The sequence below is a fragment of the Trachypithecus francoisi genome, unplaced genomic scaffold, assembly GCF_009764315.1.
Source record: "Trachypithecus francoisi isolate TF-2019V2 unplaced genomic scaffold, Tfra_2.0 Contig01440, whole genome shotgun sequence".
Classification (NCBI taxonomy): Eukaryota; Metazoa; Chordata; class Mammalia; order Primates; family Cercopithecidae; genus Trachypithecus; species Trachypithecus francoisi.
The window spans coordinates 27,455,130-27,481,246 of record NW_022681431.1 but is presented as its reverse complement, the minus strand read 5'-3'; the positions used below and the strand labels follow the sequence as shown (position 1 = coordinate 27,481,246).

The 26,117-nt window shown below is 35.9% G+C and overlaps 1 protein-coding gene across 1 annotated transcript in view; it reads right to left on the bottom strand.

Moving 5' to 3' along the window:
- LOC117095166 (disintegrin and metalloproteinase domain-containing protein 5) overlaps nt 1–26,117 on the bottom strand; it is a 132,889-nt gene that overhangs the window by 25,462 nt on the left and 81,310 nt on the right. The window contains exon 14 of the mRNA XM_033231875.1: nt 7,455–7,653. Within this exon, the coding sequence (XP_033087766.1) occupies nt 7,455–7,653 (199 nt within the window). The remainder of the gene's footprint in view (nt 1–7,454; nt 7,654–26,117) is intronic.

Below are 26,117 nucleotides of genomic sequence, written 5' to 3'. Positions count from 1 at the left end.
TCCATCTCTATTAAAAATACAAAAATTAGCTGGGTGTGGTAGCAGATGCCTGTAATCCCAGGTACTTGGGAGGCTGAGGCAGGAGAATCACTTGAACCTGGGAGGCAGAGGTTGCAGTGAGCCGAGATGGCACCATTGCACTCCAACCACTGCACTCCAGCCTGGGCAACAGAGTGAGACTCCATCTCAAAAAAATTAAAAAATGCTGAACTAGAAAACAAAAGCAAGGAGGTGGGTGAACTTTATATGCTGATATTTTTTCTTTTATTAATCAAGTTATGGAATCATTTGTTCTTTCTGTTGTTTATGACATTTGATCCTGTATTCAGTGTTTTAAAACAACCTTCAAATAACTCAGGCAGTATACAGATTCTATAAGACATTGTCTAGCCCAGCCTTAAAGAAAAATATATAAGAGGGTCCCATTAGGCTGTTTTTTCACTGAAGCAACAATGGTTACCCTGAGCTCTAAAATACCCTCAGGAAGAGAGTCTTTGTCTTTAAAATCAATATCACTTTAACATAGAAAACCTCCCTATCATGTTTGGACAGTCTAAAGCTAATTGTTTTTGGGCTATTAACTATACAGTGTTGAGAAGACAGAGGTACCGTTTCACAAAACTTACAGATCCTGTTTGAAATGACTGTCTTAAAATTGGTCTCTCTGCATCTAAAACACACCTGACAGAATTACTGCTAAATAGATTTTCACTGTAATCCCCATTTTTAGTTTACCTTGATAACCACCAAAACTTCACAAAGATGATTTAAAATAGCAATTGCCATCATAGAGAACTTTTGACATGCCAAAGATGATGTAGCTAAAAGAGCTTAAGAACAGAAGTACCAAATATGAAAGGATCAGACTTTAGAACAAAAGTTCAGGGTCTTCAGAACAATATTCTGATACAAAAATTGCATCTCTTAAAGATTTTTTGGAAAAAGCCAATGAAAGTAAATCAATCTGAAATTTATCTCCTTGTGCTTCTAACATTCATTATCCTATTTTGACATTATCACCTACTGTCCTGTTCCCTCACCTCGCTTCCCCAAATTCCTATTCAAATTGCTTTTTCCTCAAGGTCTCTCCCAAGAAAACTACCAATTTAATGATTTAATACCTATTTAATACTGTTAGTATAGATAGTAATCTTTGCAAATTTAATTTAAGTTATGGCCTAGACCTGAGCTAAGAACCACATAAAGCATATTCCAAAGCCACAAGGAGACATAAAAAGTTTGCTCTGGAATTTTTAGTTGTATTATTTTATTATCCACTTACCGTCTAAGGGAGTAGACCTATAGCGATTCATCTATTAGCTCCTCAGAGGAAGAGAAATTATTGAATGCTGTTGAGTAGAAACCTAAAATGAAAGAAGCCCTATCCTCTTTTTTTGTATAAAATCCAAAATAGGAGACATTGAAAGAAAAAAATAAATTGGAATGAGAATCTGCAAATCTGGGAGACTCCAAAACACAGCTGAACATTTTCAAAGGGACTCAGAAAACTAGCAAGCCAGGAACAGCAACGTAGATCTCCTTTGATGACAACTGATGCCCAACATAGAAAATCGATCAAAAAACTTTCATTCTCTAAGAATTAAGGATATTAAGGCTATATTGATAGCCATATTTTAAGAAACATTTTTGAAATAGGCAATGGTCCATATGACCAAAAAGCAATGGTACAATGGCCCAACACTTATCAAATGATGCTGCAGCATTTGTCAATGCCTTATCTTTCCCTTGACTTCCTAAATGAACTGATCTTTAAAGATATACTGTCAGTAAAGTTATTTTTTGTATATAGTACACTGTTATTTATATAATAGATTCTGCTACTGTGAAACAACAGATCTATTCAGAAGACTGAAACTGGACCCCTTCCTTTCACTAAATACAAAAATTAACTCAATATTGATTAAAAACAAATATAAGACCTAAAAACATGAAAACTCTAGAAGAAAATCTAGAAAATACCATTCCAGACATCAGCCTTGAAGAAGAATTTATAACTAAAACAAAAACTGATAATGAAACCTAATTAAAATAAAGGGCTGCTGCACAGCAAAAGAAACTATCAAGACGGTAAACAGAAAACCTACAGAATAGGAGAAAATATTCATAAACTATACATCTGACAAAGGTCTAATATCCAGAATCTATAAGCAATTCTACAAACAGAAAACAAATAACTCTGTTTAAAAAAATGGGCAAAGAATATGAACACACTCCACAAAAGAAGAAAAACATGGGGGCAATAAATATACTTTAAAATGCTCAACATCACCATTCATTAAAAAGTTCCAAAAACAACAGATGCTGGCAAGGTTGTAGAGAAAAGGGAACACTTATACACTATTGGGGGGAATGTAAATTAGTTCAGCCACTATAAAAAGCAGTGTGGAGATTTCTCAAAGAACTTAAAACAGAACTACCATTCAACCCAGCAATCCTGGTACCAGTATATACCCAAAGAAAAATAAATGACTCTACCAAAAAGACACATGCATGTTTATCTTCATCACAACACTACTCACAATAGCAAAGACATGGACTCAACCAAGAAGCCCATCAACAGTAGGCTGAATAAAGAAAATGTAGTACATATACACCATGGAATACTATGCAGCCATAAAAAGAATGAAATCATGTTATTTGCAGCAACATGGATGCAGCTGGAGGCCATTATCCTAAGCAAACTAATGCAGGAACAGAAAACCAAATACCACACGTTCTCACTTGTGGTAAACACAGAATTTACTTGGACACAAAGACAGGAACAGTAGATTCTGGGGACTGCTTGAGGGAGGAGGATAAAAAGAGGGAGAGGGTTGGAAGGCTACCTATCAGGACTATGCTCACTATCTAAGTGATGGGATCATTCGTACAGCAAGCCTCAGTGACAAATCTTTACATGTACTCCCCCAAAGCTAAAATAAACATTGAAAAACTAAAAAAAAAAAAAAAAAAAAAAAAAAACACTGTACACTTTTTTCAGTCTTGCCTGAAGCTAAATTTATTATTTTGATAGTCTTGTGTTCAGCATTCTTTTGTGTCACAGAAGATAGCCAATATTTAATTGCCTTCAACTGAGCAAGTTTGTAATATACTTCGACAATAATACATTAAGGCTTTTCTGAGTATCCACCTTACTTTTTTCATAGTTTAAATCAGCATCTCAAAATATAAAGAATCCTTCCAGATCTACCTTCATCCAAAGTAGGCGATCTTCTATCTGTACTTATTTGGAGTTTTCGAGTTATCTCTATATATTTATCTATTGCATTGGCTAAAAGGGAGTATAAAATTTTTAAGGAAAAGCTTCACTATCCTATTTTATCACCTAGCCATAATTTGTCAGCCAAAGGAAGAACTTTGTCTGAAATAGTCAAAAGATTGTTGACTATTCATAATTATCCAAAAGAAATTTCTGAAAGACATTTATAAATTTAAGGATGTCCAGGATTAAATGGTTAAATACACAATTGGTTCCTAATTTTATGCAATACTAAGTTCCATACATGATTTTACTTTTTCAAACATTTCAGAATATCTTTCAGTGAACTGAGAGGTAAAAGATGCCTTCAGGACCCCAACACAGCCTTCAATAATCATCTTTACTCTGTTTTCCAGATTATCATAAATGTTAGTGTCTATGTGTTCATTAAAGCTCGAGTCGTATTATAGGAATATTTACCTAACTGCCCAGTGCTCATCAAAGCTCCATCACCTGTTTATAGTCTGTTTCTTAAATCCAGAGCAATTGTAGCTTCAGATAAATTAGTTGAAGCATCCTCAGACCTTGTACAAGGATTACATTTAAATTTTATAGTGCTTTAAACTAAATAAGCCTGAACATATATGCTGAAAACCCTGAACATATTTTGTTAGTTGATTAAATAATCATGAAATATTGTTTATTTCTCCTTCTCACACAACTATCCAATAATCCAGCAAATCTTTTACAATTCCCTGGTAAGTATGCTTCTATGGTTTGGAAAATATCTATGCCCAGAGTCAATCTTTGTGACACTTTCATAAGAATATTGATCCAACACGGTTTTTGATAAATCATATCTTAAAAATTGAAAAAGAAACATTACCAGGTTAGTTTTGCAAAAACTGTTCATACTTTAGTGTGGAATATAATCCTTTTTCAGAGTCTTAATCAGCAAAAGTAGTCAAACTTCTGGCCCTCTCTAGAGAAGGAGGTCTCAATGCAGCACGGCAGACATAATTCTTTGTTGTAGAGGTTATCCTGTGTATTGTAAAGCATTTAGCAGCATCCATCACCTGATCTGGTGACCTGTACTCACTAGAAGCCAAGATTCACCCCATCCATGCTGGGACAACCAAAAGTGTCTCCACGCATCCTGTCTAGTGGGCAGAGGCCACAAACACTACCAAATATCCTACAATGCACAGGAGAAGCATTCCCTGCCCCCACTCCTCACAACAAAGTGTGATCTGGCCTAAAATATCACTAGTGCTGAGGTTGAGAAAACTTTATATAACTGTTGGATTAGCACTTAACATTTGTCTAGATGATATACAACCCAACTTGATCATGAAGCCCTCTAATAATATATGGAACTTTACAACTAATGAGACTTTCAGCCTTATTGAGGGCAAACATAACCACAAACCAAATAACACCAAAGGTAATAACATAATTTTATATTATACCTACAATAGGAAGTTTTTGCATCTGCAGAGATAACACTGAAGAGGAGCGTACTGTAGGGGCCAGACATTTCCAAAAACAATATTTAGTAAAGAGCTTAGAAAAAGGTGGTAATCAGTTGAGGTGTTTTTCCTTTACTGGTTTCATTTTTTGAAAAAAAAAAAAAAAAACTTAATACTTAACCTTGTTCTTTTACCATAGATCTACAAGATTTCCCTACTTTAAATGCTATTGCTTGATGAATAAGCTATGTCTTTCAATATGACAACTTCATTAGTATATTTTGTCCAGAAACCAACAATTTGGGGGTGCATGATGATTTGTCTTAGGCCTGTGGTATAAGAATTCTTATTGTCTGTTTCCTACAAACAGTATATAGGTTTTACCATGCAAAACTAATGCCTACTTCACAATTATATCAAACCCTGTTCAAGGATCATTTTAGCTGACCATGACAGCTCATAGATGACCTAGTCAAATAATTAGATATTTGTAGGGAACACATATCATAATCTAATAATAATACTAACTTATATTTACTGAGTACAGTCATGAGTTGCTTAATGATGAGGATATGTTCTAAGCAATGTATCCATTGTTGTGTGAACATCATACAGTGTACTTAAACAAACCTAGATGGTATAGCCTGCTACAAACCTAGGCTATATGGTGTAGCCTATTGCTCCTAGGGTGCAAACCCATATAGCATGTTATTGTACAAAGAATTGGATTTAATATGTGTTGAGGCCGGGTGCGGTGGCTCAAGCCTGTAATCCCAGCACTTAGGGAGGCCGAGACAGGCGGATCACAAGGTCAGGAGATCGAGACCATCCTGGCTAACATGGTGAAACCCCGTCTCTACTAAAAAATACAAAAAAAAACTAGCCGGGCGAGGGCGCCTGTAGCCCCAGCTACTAGGGAGGCTGAGGCAGGAGAATGGTGGGAACCCGGGAGGCGGAGCTTGCAGTGAGCTGAAATCCGGCCACTGCACTCCAGCCTGGGCGACAGAGCGAGACTCCGTCTCAAAAAAAAAAAAAAAAAAAAAATGTGTTGAAATACAGGTACCATTGAGGATAAATTTTCATCAGGCTTCTATTGCCCTCAGGAGGCTAGCAAAGTGAGATTGTTTTTCAAAAATAAGTACAAAAACTCACTGGTAGTCAAGTGTAGAATTATCACGTCCTAGATGCATTAATACGTGCTCTCTAGAAGTGGACATACATTATTTTAAAATCAAGATGCTTTAGAAGTCATGCTTGTCTTCCAAAAAAAAAAAAAATTGTATTATTTGGGGCAAATACTCCTGTACTCCCACAGTTCTCACAAAGGACTTTAAAATCTCTCAAAATCACTGATAATACTAAATACACAGTGAATAGCATAAGCTGGAAGACACCTGATTGGCAATCCACTATGTGGCTCTAATTTTATCTGCCTAGCATTGAGTCCTGGCTTTACTTAAAGAAACATTAAATCATAAATCTGGAGTACTGTCCCATTCCTCCTAATTTTACTGGTCATTTGTTTGTATGATTTTGTTTTTGTTTTTGTTTTCCAAGATGGCGTCTTGCTCTGTCGCCCAGACTGGAGTGCAGTGACATGATCTCAGCTCACTGCAACCTCTGCCTCCCGGGATTCAAGCGATTCTCCCGCCTCATCCCGAGCACACCTGGCTAATTTTTGTATTTTTAGTAGAGACAGGGTTTCACCATGTTGGCCAGGCTGGTCTTGAGCTCCTGACCTTGTGATCTGCCCGCCTTGGCCTCCCAAAGTGCTGGGATTACAGGCATGAGCTACTGCACCCAGCTCTTTGTTTGTATGTGAACAATGTTTTAAAGTCTATAGCTGTTGTCTTGCCATAAATTATGATAATCATCAAAACCTCCATCTCACCTTCTCCTTAAATTCCTGGCAGTCACATTGCTGTAGACAATATTTAGAGATCTACGACCTGGTTAGAGAAGACCTCAAGGGATTTCACTCTCAGAGAACATACACCGCATACGTTCAGGAATTTGTATCTTCCAATGAAGCAAATGACATTTATAGGAAATTATCAAAATGGACTAGATTGGTAGTGAACTGAAGCCCTCACTTATCAGCAAGCCCTTCGAAACCCAACTAATCAGTGATTCGCCCTGCTTTCCTCTGATTAAAACACCTTGTTTCCTTCAAACTAAACCCCCACCACAAATTCTATATAATATTTTGAAAAACTGCATTTTCACTTGAGGTTTCTTTTCCGTGGGAACAAGAATTCCATATAAATTCAGAGAGGTTTTTTGTTGTTGTATTTCACAATCAAGAGAATTTTGTTTTTGCACCAGGCGCAGTGGCTCGTGCCTGTAATCCCAGCACTTTGGGAGGATGGGGTGGGCAGATCACTTGAGGCTAAGAGTTTGAGACAAGCCTGGCCAACATGGTGAAACACCGTCTCTACTAAAAACACAATCTTAGCCAGCCATGATGGCGTGCTCCTATAATCCCAGCTACTCCAGAGGCTGTAGCAGGAGGCTCGCTTGAACCCAAGAGGCGGAGGTTACAGTGAGCTGAGATCACGCCACCGCACTCCAGCCTGGGCGAAAGGGAGAAACGCCGTCTCAAAAAAGAAAAAGAAAAGATAATTTTGCTTTTCTTTAACACTAATATACACTGTGCAAGACTTCAGTCATTAACACATATGTTTACATTTTTGTTCCATAAAATTCAATAACAGACTTTGGAATAATCAGAATTTAGGGACTAAGAAAAAAATTATAATTATTACCTCTTCCGATTAAATCATCACATTGTTTGTCAAAAGTTCGACACCTTCCTTGAAAACAGAAGGCTCCACCTGAATCACAATATTCTCCATCACGTACATAAGTGTCAAGCAAACAGTATGGATGGCTTCCATTGCAAAATTCAGTGAAATCACATTCTTCATCAACTGATTTCCTGCAAATCGTATTAGCTGGTTTGAACTAGGAGGAAAGAGGAACATAAAACTTTAAATATCAATGATATTTAAGTTTTATTTCTCTGTAGGCTCTGTATGCTGGTCCATTTTTTTTCCCCTAAGTTTCTAATAGCAATTAGAAAATTAAATCTTCTTGTTAACTACTTAAGCATCACACGGGATTCTTAAAGTATCTCCTTTTAAAGCCTGCAATATTTTTTAAATGTTTATGATGAGGAGTTATTGTTTTATAAATGGCTGCTGATTTCTTCTTTAAGATTGATATGGAGAAACCAGAAACTGCCCAACTGAGCAGTTTGGACTCAGTCAAAATGGATTACAAATAATTTTTATATTCCCCAGCTCCACTTTTTCTTTCCTTTATGGACGTCTGCTTATCTTTGAGTTTCTAGCTTCTCTTATAAGTATTACCCATTTTTTATACACAAGAAATGTATCACATAAATGATGAAGATATTCTAAGAACACACATGAGAAAATTTATTTCATATTTATTTCAAATTTCGTGTTGCAAAAAACTTAAAAATAACTTCCATAATTACATATTTCTCATCTGCTTCTGGGCTTCCCTTTCTACATATTTACTTTTGCTGAGAAGCATCTAATCATCATCTCTGAAAACTCTTCTTTCTTCAACACATGCGCCAGTCTCTTATGGCTACTGTCATTATCCTATGCAAAGTAAATAAAAATTTTCCTAGTTTTCAAAGGTCCTGAAGGCCCAGCTTATATAACATTTATCTTCTCAAAATTGTTTTTGCCAACTTTTTCTTAAGCTTTCAAGTATTTGCTATCTGTAGAAAGTCTCACACAAATTTTTTAGGTGATGCATGAGAAGACAAATACAGTATCTACTGTGTCACTCAAGCTTAGAGACATTAAATTCAAAACTAATGATTCAAAGTGTTTATAGAGGAAATTTGCATATGTATAATGAGAAAGTATCAACACTTGTTTCTTCAGAATTTGTTTCCTTTTACAAATTGGTATAAAAGGCAATCGTACTTTTATTCTTTTTTTTTTTTTTTTTTACACGGAGTCTGGCTCTGTCCCCCCGGCTGGAGTGCAGTGGCGCAATCTCGGCTCACTGCAAGCTCCGCCTCCCAGGTTCACGACATTCTCCTGCCTCAGCCTCCCAAGTAGCGGGACTGCAGGCGCCCACCACCACGCCCGGCTTATTTTTGCTGTATTTTTTAGTAGAGACAGGGTTTCACCATGTTAGCCCAGATAGTCTCGATCTCCTGACCTCGTGATCCTCCCACCTCGGCCTCCCAAAGTACTGGGATTACACGTGTAAGCCACCACGCCCGGCCTATTCTAACATTTTTAAAAATCTCTATGAACACTCACTTCCTCAAATACTCTTTGAAACAAGCTTTATCATCCTATTGGCTCCTCCATTGAGAGGCAGAGAAAACTCTTCTAAAAATATTTTAACTTTGTAGGTATATGAGAGTGGTGACTTTAGAATATTAAAAAAATATATTTTCACAATCATTGAGGTAAAATTAAATAAATTGAATTGTGTTGCTCAAGAAGTGCACCTCATGGGCTCATCTTTTTTTATTCTGGATCTTACCTTTATTATTATTATTATTATTACTACTATTAATTATTTCAATTGTTTGGGAGAACCGGTGGGGTTTGGCTACATGGATAAGTTCTTTAGGTGTGATTTCTGAAATTTTGGTGCACCCATCACCCAAGCAGTGTACACTGCACCCAGTGTGTAGTCTTTTATCCCTCACCCCACTCCCATACTTTCCCACAGATCTCCAGAGTCCATTATATTACTCTTAAGGCTTTGCATCCTTATAGCTTAGCTTCCACCTATTAACTACTTAAGCATCACACGGGATTCTTAAAATATCTCTTTTTTAAAGCCTGCAATACTTTTTAAATGTTTATGATGAGGATTTATCGTTTGAGAATATACGATGAGAATATATGATGTTTGGTTTTCCATTCCTGAGTTACTTCACTTAGAATAACGGTCTCCAATTCCATCCAGGTTACTGCAGATGCCATTATTTCATTCCTTTTTATGGCTGAGTAGTAGTCAATTGTATATGTGTGTATGTATATATATACACATATGTATACACTATATATACATACCATAAATCCTTTACCCACTTGGTGGTTCTTTGTCCACTTGTTGGTTGATAGGCATTTAGACTGGTCCCATATTTTTGCAATTGTGAATTGTGCTGCTATAAACATGCATAAGCAAGGGTCTTTTTCATATAATGACTTATTTTCCTCTGGGTAGATGTCCCCGAGTGGGATTGCTGGATCAAATGGTAGATCTACTTTTGGTTATTTAAGGAATGCCCATAGTCCTTTTCACAGTGCTTGTACTAGTTTACATTCCCACCAGCAGTGTAAAAGTTTTCCCTTTTCACCACATCCACACCAACATCTTTAAAAAAAAAAAAAATGTTTTAATTATGGCCATTCTTGGCCGGGCGCAGTGGCTCAAGCCTGTAATCCCAGCACTTTGGGAGACCGAGACGGGTGGATCACGAGGTCAGGAGATCGAGACCATCCTGGCTAACACGGTGAAACCCCGTCTCTACTAAAAAAATACAAAAATCTAGCCGGGCGAGGTGGCGGGCGCCTGTAGTCCCAGCTACTTGGGAGGCTGAGGCAGGAGAATGGCGTAAACCCGGGAGGCGGAGCTTGCAGTGAGCTGAGATCCGGCCACTGCACCCCAGCCAGGGCTACAGAGCGAGACTCCGTCTCAAAAAAAAAAAGAATTATGGCCATTTTTGCAGGAGTAAGGTGGTATTGCACTGTGGTTTTGATTCGCAATTCCCTGATAATTAGTGATGTTGAGCATTTTTTCATATGTTTGTTGGTCATCTGTGTATCTTCTTTTGAGAATTGTCTATTCATGTCCTTAGCCCACTTTTTGATAGGATTATTTGTTGCTGTTGTTGTTTTTCTTGTTGATTTGTTTGCATTCCTTGTAGATTCTGGATATTGGTCCTTTGTCTGATGCACAGTTTGTGAAGATTTTCTCCTACTCTGTGTGTTGTCTGTTTACTCTGCTGATCATTTCTTTTGCTGTGCAGAAGCTTTTTAATTAAGTCCCATCTATTTATCTTTGTTTTTGTTGCATTTGATTTTTGGTCCTCAGTCATGAAGTCTTTGCCTTGGCCAATGTCTAGAAGAGCTTTTACCATGTTATCTTCTAGAATTTTATGGTTTCAGGTGTTAGATTTAAGTCTTTAATTCATCTTGATTAATTTTTGTATAAGGTGAATGATGAGGATCCAGTTTCATTCTTCTACATGTGGCTTGCCAATTATCCCAGCACCACTTGTTGAATAGGGTGTCCTTTCCACACTTTATGTTTTTGTTTGCTGTGTTGAAGATCAGTTAGCTGTTAAGTATTGGGTCTTTTTCTGGGTCCTCTGTTTTGTTCTATTGATCTACTTGCCTGTTTTTATATCAGTATCATGCTGTTCTGGTAACTATAGCCTTGCAGCATAGTGTGAAGTCTAGTAATGTGGTACCTGCAGATTTGTTCTTCTTGCTTAGTCTTGCTTTGGCTATGTGGGCTCTTTTTGTTTTCCCCATAAATTTTAGGATTGTTTTTCTAGTTCTGTGAAGAACAATGATGGTATTGTCATGAGAATTGCATTGAAATTATAGATTGCTTTTTGCAATATGGTCATTTTCATAATATTGATTCTACCCATCCATGAGCATGGGATGTTTCCATTTGTTTGTGTCATCTATGATTTCTTTCACCAGTGTTTTGTAGTTTTCCTTGTAGAGATCTTTCACCTCTTTGGTTACATATATTCTTAAGGGTTTATTTTTGCAGCTGTTGTAAACGGGTTGAGTTCTTGATTTGATTCTCAGCTTGGTTGCTGTTGGTGGATAGAAGTGCTACTGATCTGTGTACATTGATTTTGTATCCAGAAACTTATTGAATTCATTCATTGGATCCAGGAGATTTTAAATAAGTCTCTAGGGTTTTCTAGGTATATGATCATATCATAGGTGAACAGCCACAGTTTGACTTCCTCATTATCAATTTGGATCCCCTTTATTTTTTTCTCTTGTCCGATTGCTCTGGCTAGGACTTTCAGTATGATGTTTAATAGGAGTGGTGAAAGTGAGCACCCTTATCTTGTTCCAGTTCTCAGGGGGGAATGCTTCCAACTTTTTCCCATTTAGGTATGTCCCTTCTATGCCAATTTTGCTGGTCTTAATCATAAAAGAATGCTGGATTTTGTCAAATGCTTTTATGCATCTATTGAGGATCATATGATTTTTGTTTTCACTTCTGTTTATGTAGTGTATCACATTTGTTGACTTCTGTATGTTAAATCATCCGTGCATCCCTTGTTTAAAATCCACTTGATCATGGTAGATTATCTTTTTAACATGCTGTTGAATTCATTTAGCTAGTATTGAGTTGAGGACTTTTGCTTCTATGTTCATCAGTGGTATTGGTCTGTAGTTTTCTTTCCATGTTACATCCTTTCCCAGTTTTGGTATTAGGGTAATACTGGCCTAATAGAATGACTTAGGGAGGATTCCCTCTTCCTCTATCTTTTGGAATAGTTTCAGTAGGATTGGTACCAATTTTTTCAATGTCTGAAAGAATTCAGTTGTGAATCCATGTAATCCTGAACTTTTTTTGTTGTTGGCATTTTTTTATTAATGTTTCAATCTTGCTACTCATTATTGATCTGTTCAGAGCTTCTATTTCTTTCTGCTTTAATCTAGGATGGTTGTATATTTCCAGGAATTTATCTATCTCCCGTAGGTTTTCTAGTTTGTGCACACAAAGGTGTTTATAGTAGCCTTGAATTATCTTTTGTATGTCTGTAATATCAGTTGTAATGTCTCCTATTTTGTTTCTAATTGAGGTTATTTGGATCTTCTGTCTTCTTTTCTTGGTTAATCTCACTAACGGTCTATCATATTTGTTTATCTTTTCAAAGAACCAACTTTTTGTTTCATTTATTTTTCGTATTTTTTTATTTCAATTTCATTTAGTTCTGCTCTGATCTTTGTTATTTCTCTTTTTCTGCTGGGGTTGGGTTTGGTTTGTCCTTGTTTTTTGAGTTTTTTGAGGTGTGACCTTAGATTGCCTATTTGTGCTCTTTCAGACTTTTTGATGTCACCATTTAATGCCATGAACTTTCCTCTTAGCACTACTTTTGCTGTATCACAGAGGTTTTGATAGGTTGTGCCACTATTACCATTCAGTTCAAAGAATTTTTCAATTTCCATCTTGATTTCATTGGTGACCCAATGATCATTCAGAAGCAGGTTATTCAACTTGATATACTTGCATGGTTTTGAGGGTTCCTTTTGAAGTTGATTTCCAGTTTTATTACACTGTGGTCTGAGAGAGTACTTGACAATGATTTTGATTTTCTTATCTTTATTGAGACTTGTTTTGTGGTCTATCATATGGTCTATCTTGGAGTATGTTCCATGTGCTGATGAACAGAATGTACATTCTGCAGTCGTCGGGTAGAATGTTCTGTGAATATGTGTTAAGTCCATTTGTTCTAGGGTGTACTTTAAGTCCATTGTTTCTTTGTTGACTTTCTGTCTTGGAGCTTTCTAGTGCTCTCAATGGAGTATTGAAGTCCCCCACTATCATTGTGTTGCCATCAACCTCATTTCTGAGGTCTAGTAGTAATTGTGTGTGTATGTATAATATATAAAATATGATATATATCAATATTAATAGACTTTGAAGGAGATATATACTATAATGCAATAATCATAATGGACTTCAATATTCCACTTTCAACAACAGACAGATAATCCAGATAGAAAATTAATAAGAAAACGTCAGACTCAAACTATACTTTAGACCAAATGGACCTAATATACACATAAAAAACATTCTATCAAACAGCAAGAGAATATATATTTTTCTCAAGAACACATGAAATATGCTCCAGGATAGATCATAGGTCAGGCAGCAAAACAAGTCTTAGAAAATTTTAAATGATTGAAATAGTATCAAGTATCTTTCTCACCACATTGATATAGAGCAAGAAGTCAATAACAGGACTTGGAATTTGGAAAATTTACAAGTATATGAAAATTAAGCAACATACTGCTAAACAATCAATGGAGCAAAGAAGAACTTAAGGCCGGGCGCGGTGGCTCAAGCCTGTAATCCCAGCACTTTGGGAGGCCGAGACGGGCGGATCACGAGGTCAGGAGATCGAGACCATCCTGGCTAACATAGTGAAACCCCGTCTCTACTTAAAATACAAAAAACTAGCCGGGCGAGGTGGCGGGCGCCTGTAGTCCCAGCTACTTGAGAGGCTGAGGCAGGAGAATGGCGTGAACCCAGGAGGCGGAGCTTGCAGTGAGCCGAGATTGCGCCACTGCACTCCAGTCTGGGCGACAGAGCGAGACTCTGCCTCAAAAAAAAAAAAAAAAAAAAAAAAAAAAAAAGAAGAACTTAAAATGAAAATGTAAAAATATTTTGAAACATCTTGATACAAACAATAATAGTCACACAATATACTAAAACTTATCAGATGCAGCAAAAATCATTCCAGCAATAAATATCTACATCAAAAAAGAAGAAAGATATCAAATAATCAATCTAAAGTTAATTACACCTCAAGGAACTAGAAAAAGCAAAATCCAAAGTTAATAGAAAAAAGGAAATAAAGATAAGAACAGAAATAAATGAAATAGAGGCTAGAAAAAAAGTAATGAAACTAAGAAATATTGATTAATTGTCATAGACTTTGTGAAGTTATATATTAACTTTTAGGTTTTTGTCTGATAGAATAGGAAATAATTCCTATCATTTAGAAAAGATAGCCAAGTAAGTTATTTTTTTTCCTGTGGATATTAACCAGTTTTGAACATAGCAATATTATTCTAACATTCTTTTGTTTCCAAATCCTATTTATATAGTTTTGTTACGTACTCTTGAACAAGCCTATTATTCTTCCTAGTTTCCTCATTAATGAGTTGAATAAAACTCTGACATATTAATTGTATATTATGAGGAGCCCTTTTAATTTTTTGAAAATTATGCTGTTTTCAGGGTCAACCTATTATCTTCGCTTACTCATGTGTGTGCATGTGTGTGTCCAGAAAGCTGTGGCAATCTCAAATAAAATGTATGATAAAAAAGAATAGCTTATTGAATTAGCATATTTCCAAAAAACAATATTCAAATACATTGCACCCCAAATATATATCTGTTAAATAATTAAAACAAACACTGTTTTTCAGGTTAGGAAGTTGTGAGTCTATAATGTGACTTGACAAGATGGGTAATGGAATTTTTTATTTTTAGGAGGTTTATTACAGATTTATTTATAATTACCCAAATTGGGAAGTAAACAAAATGTCTTTCAATAGATAAATACATACATAAACTCTGGTACATTCATATAATTGAATATTATCCAGCTATAAAAAGCAATTAGCTACCAAGCCATGAACTATAGCTATAAAACATAGATGAACTATAAATATATGTTGATAACTGAAATAAGCCAACCTGAAAAGGCTACATGTGTATATTCTTACAACTATATGACATTATGAGAGACAAAAGTATAGACACAAATTTAAATCCAAAGATTCTGATTTCAGTTTTGTTCTATTATGCCACATTGTTTCTCACCATGTGATATTATTTTCAATAACACCTACATATTCTTATTTACTTCTTCTTTTTAGAGATGTCAGCTGCTCCACTGACATACTGGATGACATTTCCATCATTCTACAATTCTCACTGTAAAACCTGCAAGGTCACCATTTTAATAAATATTTCCCATGGCCTACAAATATGCTCAAATCATTTTTTTCACTTATTATCAACTAACACAACTCATGAGTCCACAATCACTAAATTCAGGAGAAACATGTTTCTTGGCCACTAGGTGGGAGTTTATCTTCATCAGGGTGACCTTTTCTGTTTTTAACTTTATTGAGGTTTAATTTATAGCTTACATACCATAAAATTCACCTATGTTAAGTGTACACTTTAGTGATATTTTAAGAAAATTTACATGGTTGTGCAACCAGCACCACAACCCAAGTTTAGGACATTTCTATTAGCATAGGATAAGATCCCCAATATCCATTTATAGTTAATCCCCATGCCTGTGGCTGGCCCCAGGTAACCACTAATCTACTTACTGTCTCTATAAAATTTGCATTTTGGGATCTTTTCTACAAATAAAATGATAAAATAGGCAGGGTTTTGTATTTAGCTTCTCTTGCATAGTAGTGTTTTTGAGATTGTAATATGTATGAGTATTCTGTCAACCTTTATTGCTCTCTAGTATTCCATTATACAGCTATATCATAGTTTTTGTCAATTTGTTTATAGATACTTGAGTTGTTTTCAGATTTTGGTCCTTGAATAATGTTGCTATAGACATCCATATGCAAATTTTTGTAAATACATGTTTTCATTTATCTTGAGTAGACCTAGGAGTAGAATCCTTCGTTCAATTGGTAAACTTATGTTAAACTGCTTAAGAGACTGTCAAACTGGTTTCCCAAAGTAGTAACACCATTTTTTGGTCCTACTGGCAGTCTATGAGTTCCTGTTTCTCTATGTTTTCGCCAATATTTGTTATTTTCTGTCATTTGATTACAGCCATTCTAGTGGGTGTCTTGTAGTATCTTGTTTGAATATACACATTGCTAATGACTAACAATGTCTTTACTAGTTTTTATCTATTTATTATTCCATGTAATTACCATTTTGTATATATTTCTATATATTTTGTCTATCATTGTATATAACTTTGTATATATTTGCCTATCTTCTTTGAACAGGTATTTAACCTGTTCAAATATTGCATACATTTGTAATTGGATTGTTTCCCTTCAATTATTGAGTTGTTAGGATGATTCATAGATTCTGTATACAAGTACTATATCAGAAATACAGTTTGTAAATATTTTCCTCCCCTCTGTGGCTTGTCTTTTTATTGTCTTAACAGTGTTTTCTGAGGCACAAAGATTTTTAATTTTGAGAAAGTCCAATTTACCAACTATTTCTTTTATGAATTATACTTTTGGTGTTGTATCTTGGAAATTTCTGGCAAACCCAAGATTATGAATATTTTTTCGTATGTTTTCTTCCAATAAATGTATAGTTTTAACTACTGCAGTTAGGTTGATTGTCTATTTTGAGTTAAATTTTGTGTGTGGCATGATAAAAGGGCCCAAATTTACTTTTCTGTATGTGGACATTGAATTGTCCCAACGGCCTTTGCTGAAAAGACTATTATTCCTTTATCAAATTGTCTTGACACATTTGTCAAAACTCAATGGACTATAAATATAAGAGTTTATTTCTGGACTCTCAATTCCATCCCATTTATCCATGTATTTATTGTTATGCCAGTACAATGTTGAGCTAGATTACTTTAGCTTTGTAGTAATTTTTGAAATATGAAATGGTGACTCCATCAATTTGTTCTTCAGGATTGTTTCAGCACTTCTGGGTCCCTTGCATTTCCAGAATTTTTAGGATTATGTCATCAATTTCTGTAAAGAAGCCTACTGGAATTTTGCCAAAGATTGTCTTAAATCCATAGATCAATTTAGAGATGTACAGAAAAGAGTTAACATAGCAGACTTAAGACTGCTATACTTAGAAAGGTATATTCGCAAGGCTGGCCTTTGACTGACACCTGAGTTAGAGTTCCCACCATTGCCTAACTAATAAGTCACTGTGCCTGAACTGTTTAGACCTTGGTATTTATAATGAACAACCAATTTCCATCTAAGAGTCTGGAATTTTGGTAGATGCTAGGCAAAAGATGCCTGTGTGACCAGCCTCCAATAAAAAGCTTAGGGTCCGGGTTCCCAGCAGTCAATATTTCACACATATTATCATAATTCATTGCTAGAGAAATTAAGTCCATCATTGTGTGACTCTACTAGGAAATGACTCTTGGAAGCCTGTGACTACTTTCCTTCATACTTGACCCATGAGCCTTTTTCCTCTGCTAATTTTGCTTTGTATCCTTTTTCTGTAATAAATTATAGTGATGAGTACAATTCTATGCTCAATCACATGAGTCTTCCTACTGATTTACTGAACCAAGGGGTAATACTGCAGACCCCTGACAGAAGGGAGATTCGCTATCTTAACAATACCATCTTTCAACTCATTCACATGGAATACCTCAGCATTTACTTAGGTTTTTGTTTTTCTCAGAAATTTTTTGTTGTTTGCCTGTATATTTTGTATTGTTAATATATGCCTAAGTATTCATTTTTATGCTATTGTGAATGAAATTCTATTCTTAATTTTATTTTTGTATTTTCCATTGCTAGTATATAGAAGTACAATTCACTTTTGCATAGCAATTGCGTATCCTGTGACTTTGCTGAATTCATTTATTTATTCAAACAGGTATTTTGGTAAATTTCCTAAGATTTTACATACACAGGGTCATGTAATCTGCAAATAAAGACAGTTATACTTTTTGTCTTCCAAGTTAGATGCATTTTAATTTTTATACCTACCTGATTTTACTCTCTTGGACCTCCAACACAATGTTTAGCAGAAGTACTGAGAGCTTGCATCCTTCTTTCATTCTAATTTTAGGGTGGAGAGCATTGAGAATTTCTTGGTTAGTATGATGCTAGCTGTAGGTTTTTCATAAATACTTTGCATCAGGTAGGGGAAGTTCCCTTCTATTTACCATTTGTTAATAATCTATAATGGGTGTTATTTTGTTATTCCTTTTTCTGCATCACTTGAGATGATCTTGTATTTTCTTGTCCTTTATTATATAAGTATGGTGTGTTACATTAACTGTACCACTTTTGCATTACTGAGATAATCCTTTTTGGTCATGATGGATACTTCCTTTTATGTTTCTTTATTCTGTTTGCCATTTTTAAAGGATGTTTTGCATCCATATTCATGAAGGATATTGATCTATAGTTTTATTTTCTTGTAATGTCCTTGTCTAGCGTTAGTATCAAGGTAATACTGTTCTCATAAAATAAATTTTGAAGTGTTCCTCCCTCTTCTATTTTATGCAAAAGGTTGTGGAGTATTTTTGTATTATACCTTCTTTAAATATTTGTTAGAATTCACCAGTCAGGCTATCTGGACTTAGGCAGTGAATTATCAGACTGGCCAGAGCTTTACCAAATATATCCTATGTAATTGCTCTATCAGGAGATTTGCCTCTGGAAAGAGCACATGAAACATTTCTTCTCAAAACAATCTGGCATTAGAATTGAGCATCAAACCATGATGGAGCCCATTTCAATAATCGTATAAACTCTGTCTGGTAAACCATCTACCACTACACGATAGCAAATCTGTTGGTAAATTCAGGAGCTGATATTTGTATGCAAACAAAATCATTTTTAATCACCTTTAAAACAGGAACCAATTTAAAAATTGTTTGATTAGTCAACCACATTTTTTAGCTTAACATCTCCATTTTTTTCTTTCCAACATTTTTTTAGGTTCAAGGGACACCTATGCAGGTTTGTTACATGGGTAACTTATGTGTCACAGGGATTTGCTGCATAGATAATTTTGTCACTCAGGTAAGCTTATCTGCTTACCTGATAAGCAGTTTTTCGATCTTCATTCTCCTCACACCCTCCACTCTCATCTAAGCCCTGGTGTCTGCTGTTTCGTTCTTTGCGTCCATGTGTACTCCCATTTATAAGTGAGAACGTGCAGTCAACAACATTTTAGAATGTGGTTCTAAATCATCTTACCTAATTATGATTTGAGTTGACAATCTTGACAGAATCCACACTTTGAAAATAACTGTTAGCTATATACTTTTGTTTCTCCATCAGTAACACTGAGAAAAAAAAATCATGGCTGAATAATTCTGAAGAGTCACATTGACTAGGACCAGCACGCTATTTCTCTATTAGTCATTAAATTAGAGCAAAACAGGTCACTTTTCTTCCTTTATGCATACATCTTCCTTTCAGGTTGATGTAATCCCATTTGTATATTTTTGCTTTTGTTGTCTATGTTTTTGAAGTCATGTCCAAAATAAGGATCTCTCTACCACTTCACTTATTCCCTGAAGACTCTATGCCAATTATTTTCTTTATCATTAAGGTTTTAGCTCAAATGTCACCCTGCAGAAAGACAATTCCTGTTTACTCTGGCTAAATACCCTCTTCTCTCACTTTTTATTCTATTGTCCTATTTTGTTTTATTTTTAAATCACTTATCCCTGCCTGAAACTATCTTGTTTAGTGTTTGTTTGCATATATGTTTATTCTCTTTACTATTTCCCACTAGATAGTGTGGAGTAAATTATTTCCTGAATTAGTGAATGAACAAACAACTTTAAGCTGTAAATGAACCTGTCTGCTTCTAATGCCAGCCTTTTATCTCATCCTATTTTGGCAAGGTTTGATCTGCACTTTGTCGCTCTATGTAATTTTTTTTTTTTTTTTTTTTTTTTTTTTTGAGACAGAGTCTTGCTCTGTCGCCCAGGCTGGAGTGCAGTGGCCGGATCTCAGCTCACTGCAAGCTCCGCCTCCCGGGTTCACCCCATTCTCCTGCCTCAGCCTCCCGAGTAGCTGGGACTACAGGCACCCGCCACCTCGCCCGGCTAGTTTTTTTTTTTTTGTATTTTTTAATAGAGACGGGGTTTCACTGTTTTAGCCAGGATGGTCTCGATCTCCTGACCTCGTGATCCGCCCGTCTCGGCCTCCCAAAGTGCTGGTGCTCTATGTAATTTTAGGAATAATGTGAGAAAGCTAAACAGAACGCTGGAAGTCACTGAATTTTTATATTGATTTTAAAAATTTACTATCTGTGTGTTCAGTGCTACCTATTTTTTTCTATTTTTATCTCTGCTATAATGCTTACATTTGGCTCTAATTTCTTACATTTATCTTCCATGTCAATAACTAGTTTGAGCCACAAGAATTCTGATATTCTCTAAGCTTGGCATTTATCTTAAGTTTAAATTGTGAATGTAGGTTATCTGTAATGATTCTTCATTTTATTCATCTTCACTTTTGTTTTATTCTATTCTTACAACATTCTCTTAGTTCAAAGACGCCAAGCCTTGCAATTTTTTTTTTTGAGAATAGTATTTTTTTCTGAAACTGCTTATAGATCCTATAATGACTTAATTTTAAAAGCCTACACTCCCACCAATCTTATGGATGTCTGCCATTTACCCTGTTCCAGAGTTTGTTTCATTTTCCCAGAGTATTTCAGTGAACTCTGCTGGGTGTGGAAAATTATTTAGGAATTTTTTAATTGATAGATAAAATTACATGTATTTATCATATACAACACAATATTTTAAAGTGAACTATATAATAGCTTTTTTGTAGTCAGAACATTACTATCCATGCTCTGCATTTGTCACAAATACAACATAATTATAGTAACTATGCTATACAATAGTTATCTTGGATTTATTCTCCCTCTATAACTTAATTACACATCCTTCAACCAACATCTCCTCATTCCTTCCTCCCTACAACAACCATTCTAATCTCTAATTCTATGAGATCAACTTTGTAAGATTCCACATATGAGTGAGGTTATACATTATTTGTCTTTCTGTTGTCTATGTATTTTGTTCCATTGGCTCATTTATCTGAAGATAGTATCCTCCTGGTTTAACTATACTGCCACAAATTACAGAATTTCCTACTTTTTATGGCTAAATAGTATTCCACTGTGTATGTATACCACACTGTCTTTATCTAGTCATCTGTTGATGGACACAGAGATTGATTCCATAATTTGGCTATTGTGAATAGTGCTGGAATAAACACAGGAATGTTAATGTCTCTTCAACAAACAGATTTTATTTCCTTTGGATACAAACCCAGTAGAGGAATCACTGGGTCTCATGGTAATTCTATTTTTAATATATTCAGGAACTCCCCTATTGTCTTCCATAATGGTTGTATTAATTTACAAGCCCATAAACAGTGTGTAGGGGTGCTCCTTACTCCGTATCCTTGCCAAGACTTGTTATCTGTTGTCTTTTGATCATACCCATTCCAACAGAAGTGAGGTGATAGCTCATTGTGGTTTTGATTGACAAGATACTCAAGATAGTAATATTGAGCACTTTTTTAATATATCTGTTGGCCATCTATATGACTCCTTTTGAGAAATGCCTATTCAGATATTTTCCACATTTTTTAATTGGGTTGTTTTCTTGCTATTGAGTTGTTTGAATTCCTTATGTATTTTGGATATTAACCCTTATCAGATGTATAGTTTTCAAATATTTTCTCCCATTCTGTAGATTCTCTCTTCACTTTTTTGATTGTTTCCTTTGCTGTGCAGAGGCTTTTCAGCTTGATGTAATCCCATTTGTATATTTTTGCTTTCATTGTCTATGTTTTTGAAGTCATGTCCAAAATAATAACTGACCAGAACAATGTCATGAAGCTTTTTCTCTGTTTTCTTCAAGTAGTTTTACAACTTTGAGTCTTATATTTAAGTCTTTAATCCATTTCAGTTTTATTTTTGCACATGGAGAGAGACAAGGATCTAACTTCATAATTCTGTATGTGGACATCCAGTTTTTCCAGCACCATTTATTGAAGAAACTACCCTTTCTTCAGTTATGTATTCTTGGCACCTTTGTAGAAAATCAGTTGACTGTAAGCAAGTGGAATTATTTCTGGGCTCTGTATTTTGTTCCATTGGTCTAAGTATCTGGTTTTATGCCAGTACCATGCTCTTTTGGTTACCATAGCTGTGTAGTGTGATGCCTATGGCTTTGTTCTTTTTGTACAAAATTGCTTTGGCTATTGGGGGTCTTTGCTGATTTCATTTGAACTTTAGGAATTATTTTTCTATTTCTGTGAAGAGTGTCATTGGTATTTTGATAAGAATTGCAATTAACCTGTAGGTTGCTTTGGGTATTACAGATATTTTAACAATATTAATTTTTCCAATCCATGAACAGGGGATAGCTTTCCATTTATTTGTGTCTTCAATTTCTATCATCAATGTTTTATAGTTTTCAGTGTAGGCATCATTTAACTCCCTAGTTAAATTTATCCTTAAGTATTTTATTTTTATCTATCATAATGGGATTGTTCTCTTGATTTCTTTTTGAAATAATTCACTATTAATGTATAGGAACACCACTGACTTTAGTACGTAAATTTTGTATCCTACAACTTTACAGAATTTATTCACTAAACCTAACAGTTTTTGTGGTTTTTGGGGGGTGGAGTTTTCTATATATAGATGTACCTCAGAGGTACTGTGGATTCAGTTTCAGAGAACCTCAGTAAAACAAATACAGTAATAAAGCAAGCCACGTAAGTTTTGGGGTTTCTCAGTGCATATAAGTTGTGTTCAAACTATATTGTAGTCTATTACATGTGTAATAGGGTTATGCCTAAAAAATATGCACACTTTAATTAAAAAATATTTTATTGATAAAAAGTGATAACAATCATCTAAGCCTTCAGTTTACTGGTAATCTTTTTGCTGTTGGAGGATCTTGCCTCAATGTTGACGGCCGCCAACTAATCAGGGTGGTGGCTGTTAACAGTTGAAGTGGCTGTGGCAATATCTTAAAATAGGACAACATTGCCATTTTAACAATGTTCACAGTACCTTCACCAGGAATATATTCCATCTCAAGAAATCACTTTCTTTGCTTATCCATAAGAAACAACTCCTCATCAATTCAAGTTTTATTAGGAGATTGCAGCAATTCGGTCACATCTTCAGACTCTATTTCTAATTCTAGTTCTCTTACTATTTGTATCACATCTGCAGCTATTTCCTCCACTGAAATCTTGAACCCCTCAAAGTCATCCATGAAAGTTTGAATCAACTTCTCCCAAACTCCTGTTAATGTTGATATTTTGATCTCCATCTATGAATTGCAAATGTTCTTAATGGTATTTTAAATGGTGTATCCTTTCTGAAGGTTTTTAGATAATTTTGCCCAGACCCATTGGAAGACACTATCTATGGCAGCTAGAGTCTTACATAATAAGGCTTGAAAGTCAAAATGACTCCTTGATCATTTGTCTGACCATGAGCTGCAGAATGGATATTGTGCTAAGCAGGTAGAAAACATTAATCTGCTTATACATCTCCATCAGAGCTCTTGGGTGACTAGTTGCATTGTCAATGAGCAGTAATGTTTTCAAAGGAATCTTTTTTTCCTGAGTATTGGCTCTCAACAATGAGCTGAACATATTCATTAAGCCATGCTATAAACAGATGTGCTGTCATCCAGGCTTTGTTGTTCCAATATAGAGCACAGGCAGAGTAGATTTAGCACAATTCTTAAGGGTCATGGGATTTTTGGAATGATAAATGATCATTGGCTTTAACTTAAAGTCACCAGTTGTATTAGCCCATAACAAAAGAGTCAGCCTAAAGCTTTGAAGCCAGGCATTAAATTCTCTCTAGCTATGAAAGTTCTAGAAAGCATCGGTATTAGGCCATTCTTCCACTGCCATAAAGTAGTATCTGAGATTGAGTAATTTATAATAAAAGACATTTAATTGATTCACGGTTCTGCAGGGTGTACAGGAAATATAGTGGCATCTTCTTCTGAGGAGGCCTCAGGAAGCTTCCAATCATGGCAGAAGGCAAAGGAGGGCAGGCACATCACATGGGGAGAACAGGAGCCAAAGCAAGAGGGAGTTGGTGGGGGAGAGGGGAGACATGCCACACACTTTTAACCAACCAGATCTCATGAGAACTTAATCACTATTGTGAAGATAGCATCAAGCCATGAGGGATCCACCCCCATAATCCAAACACCTCCCACCTCCAGCAGTGGGGATTACAATTTAACATGAGATTTCGATAGGGACAAATAGCCAAACTATATTAATATCTTTTCTCAATAGAAGGCTGTTTCATCTACACGAAAATCCATTGTTTAGTGTAGATACCATCATCAATGATCTTAGCTAGATCTTTTGGATAACTTGCTGCAGCTTCTATATCAGCGCTTGCTGCTTCACCTTACACTCATGCTATGGAAAAAGCTTCTTTCCTTAAAACTTATGAACCAACATCTTCTAGCTTAAAATTTTCTCCTGCAGCTTACTCACTTCTCTCAGCCCTCATAAAATTAAAGAGAGTTAGGGCCTTGCTCTGGATTAGGCTTTGGCTTGAGGGAATGTTGTGACTGGTTGGATCTTCTATCCAAACCACTAAAACTTTTTCCGTATCAGCAATAAGCCTGTTTTGCTTTCTTACCATTTGTGTGTTCACTGGGCTAGGGCTTTTACTTTCCTTCAAGAACTTTCCTTTGTATTTATAACTTGGCTAACTGTTTAGCACAAAAGCCTGGCTTTCAACCTATTTCAGCTTTTGACATGCCTGTCGCAGGAAGTTTTATCATTTCTAGCTCTTGACTTAAAATGAAAAACATGAAACTTTCTTTCTGGTGAACGCTTAGAGGCAATGTATGGTTATTAATTAGTCTAATGTCAATATTGTTGTCTTTCGAGGAACAGAAAAGGCTGTGGAGAGGGAGAGAGACAGGGGAATGGCTAGATAGGGATCAATTAGAACATATACATTTATTGATTATTTGGATTGAAACTAATTGGAGACCTTTGACTTTTCCTGTACCTGGATTATGTCTTTTTCTAGGTGTGGAGAGTTTTCTGCTATTATTTCTGTAAATAAGCTATCTCTCTCTCTCTCTTTTTTTTTTTTTTTTTGAGGTGGAGTCTCTCTCTGTCCTGGAGTGCAGTGGTGTGATCTCGGCTTACTGCAAGCTTCACGTCCCGGGTTCATGCCATTCTCCTGCCTCAGCCTCCCAAGTAGCTGGGACTGTAGGCGCCCGCCACCACGCTTGGCTAATTTTTTAGTAGAGACGGGGTTTCACTGTGTTAGCCAGGATGGTCTCGATCTCCTGATCTTGTGATCTGCCAGCCTCGGCCTCCCAAAGTGCTGGGATTACAGGCGTGAGCCACCGCACTTGGCCACTATCTCTTTATCGTTTTTATTCTTTCTTGAACACCAGCTGCTCATATATTACCTTTTCTGATAGTGCCCCATAAATCCTGTGAGTTTTCTTCATTCTTTTTCATTCTTTTTCTGCTTTCTCCTCTAACTGAATATTTTCAAAATAGTTGTGTCCTATTTCACAGATTCCTTCTTTGGCTTTATCAGTTCTGCTGTTTGCACTCTTTACTGCATTTTTAAACATCATTCATTGTATTTTCAGCTCCAGGATTCCTGTTTGATTTTCGGTCTCTTGGCTGCTAAAGTTACTGAAACATTGGGCTAGAATTCAACTCTCCCAGCTGCTGAAGTCAGCTTGTCACTGTGGGCTTCCTGGAGCCCAACACTGTTGTAGTAGGTGGGTGGTGATGCAGGCCGAAACTTGAGGCCATCCTGCAGGGGCTACCGATTACTGTTTGGTGCTGCATCAGGTCTGAAAGCTCAGATCATAAGTACCAGCCAAGATTCAAGGGCCTTGGGCATCTGCCTAGTGCCAGGTTTTACTG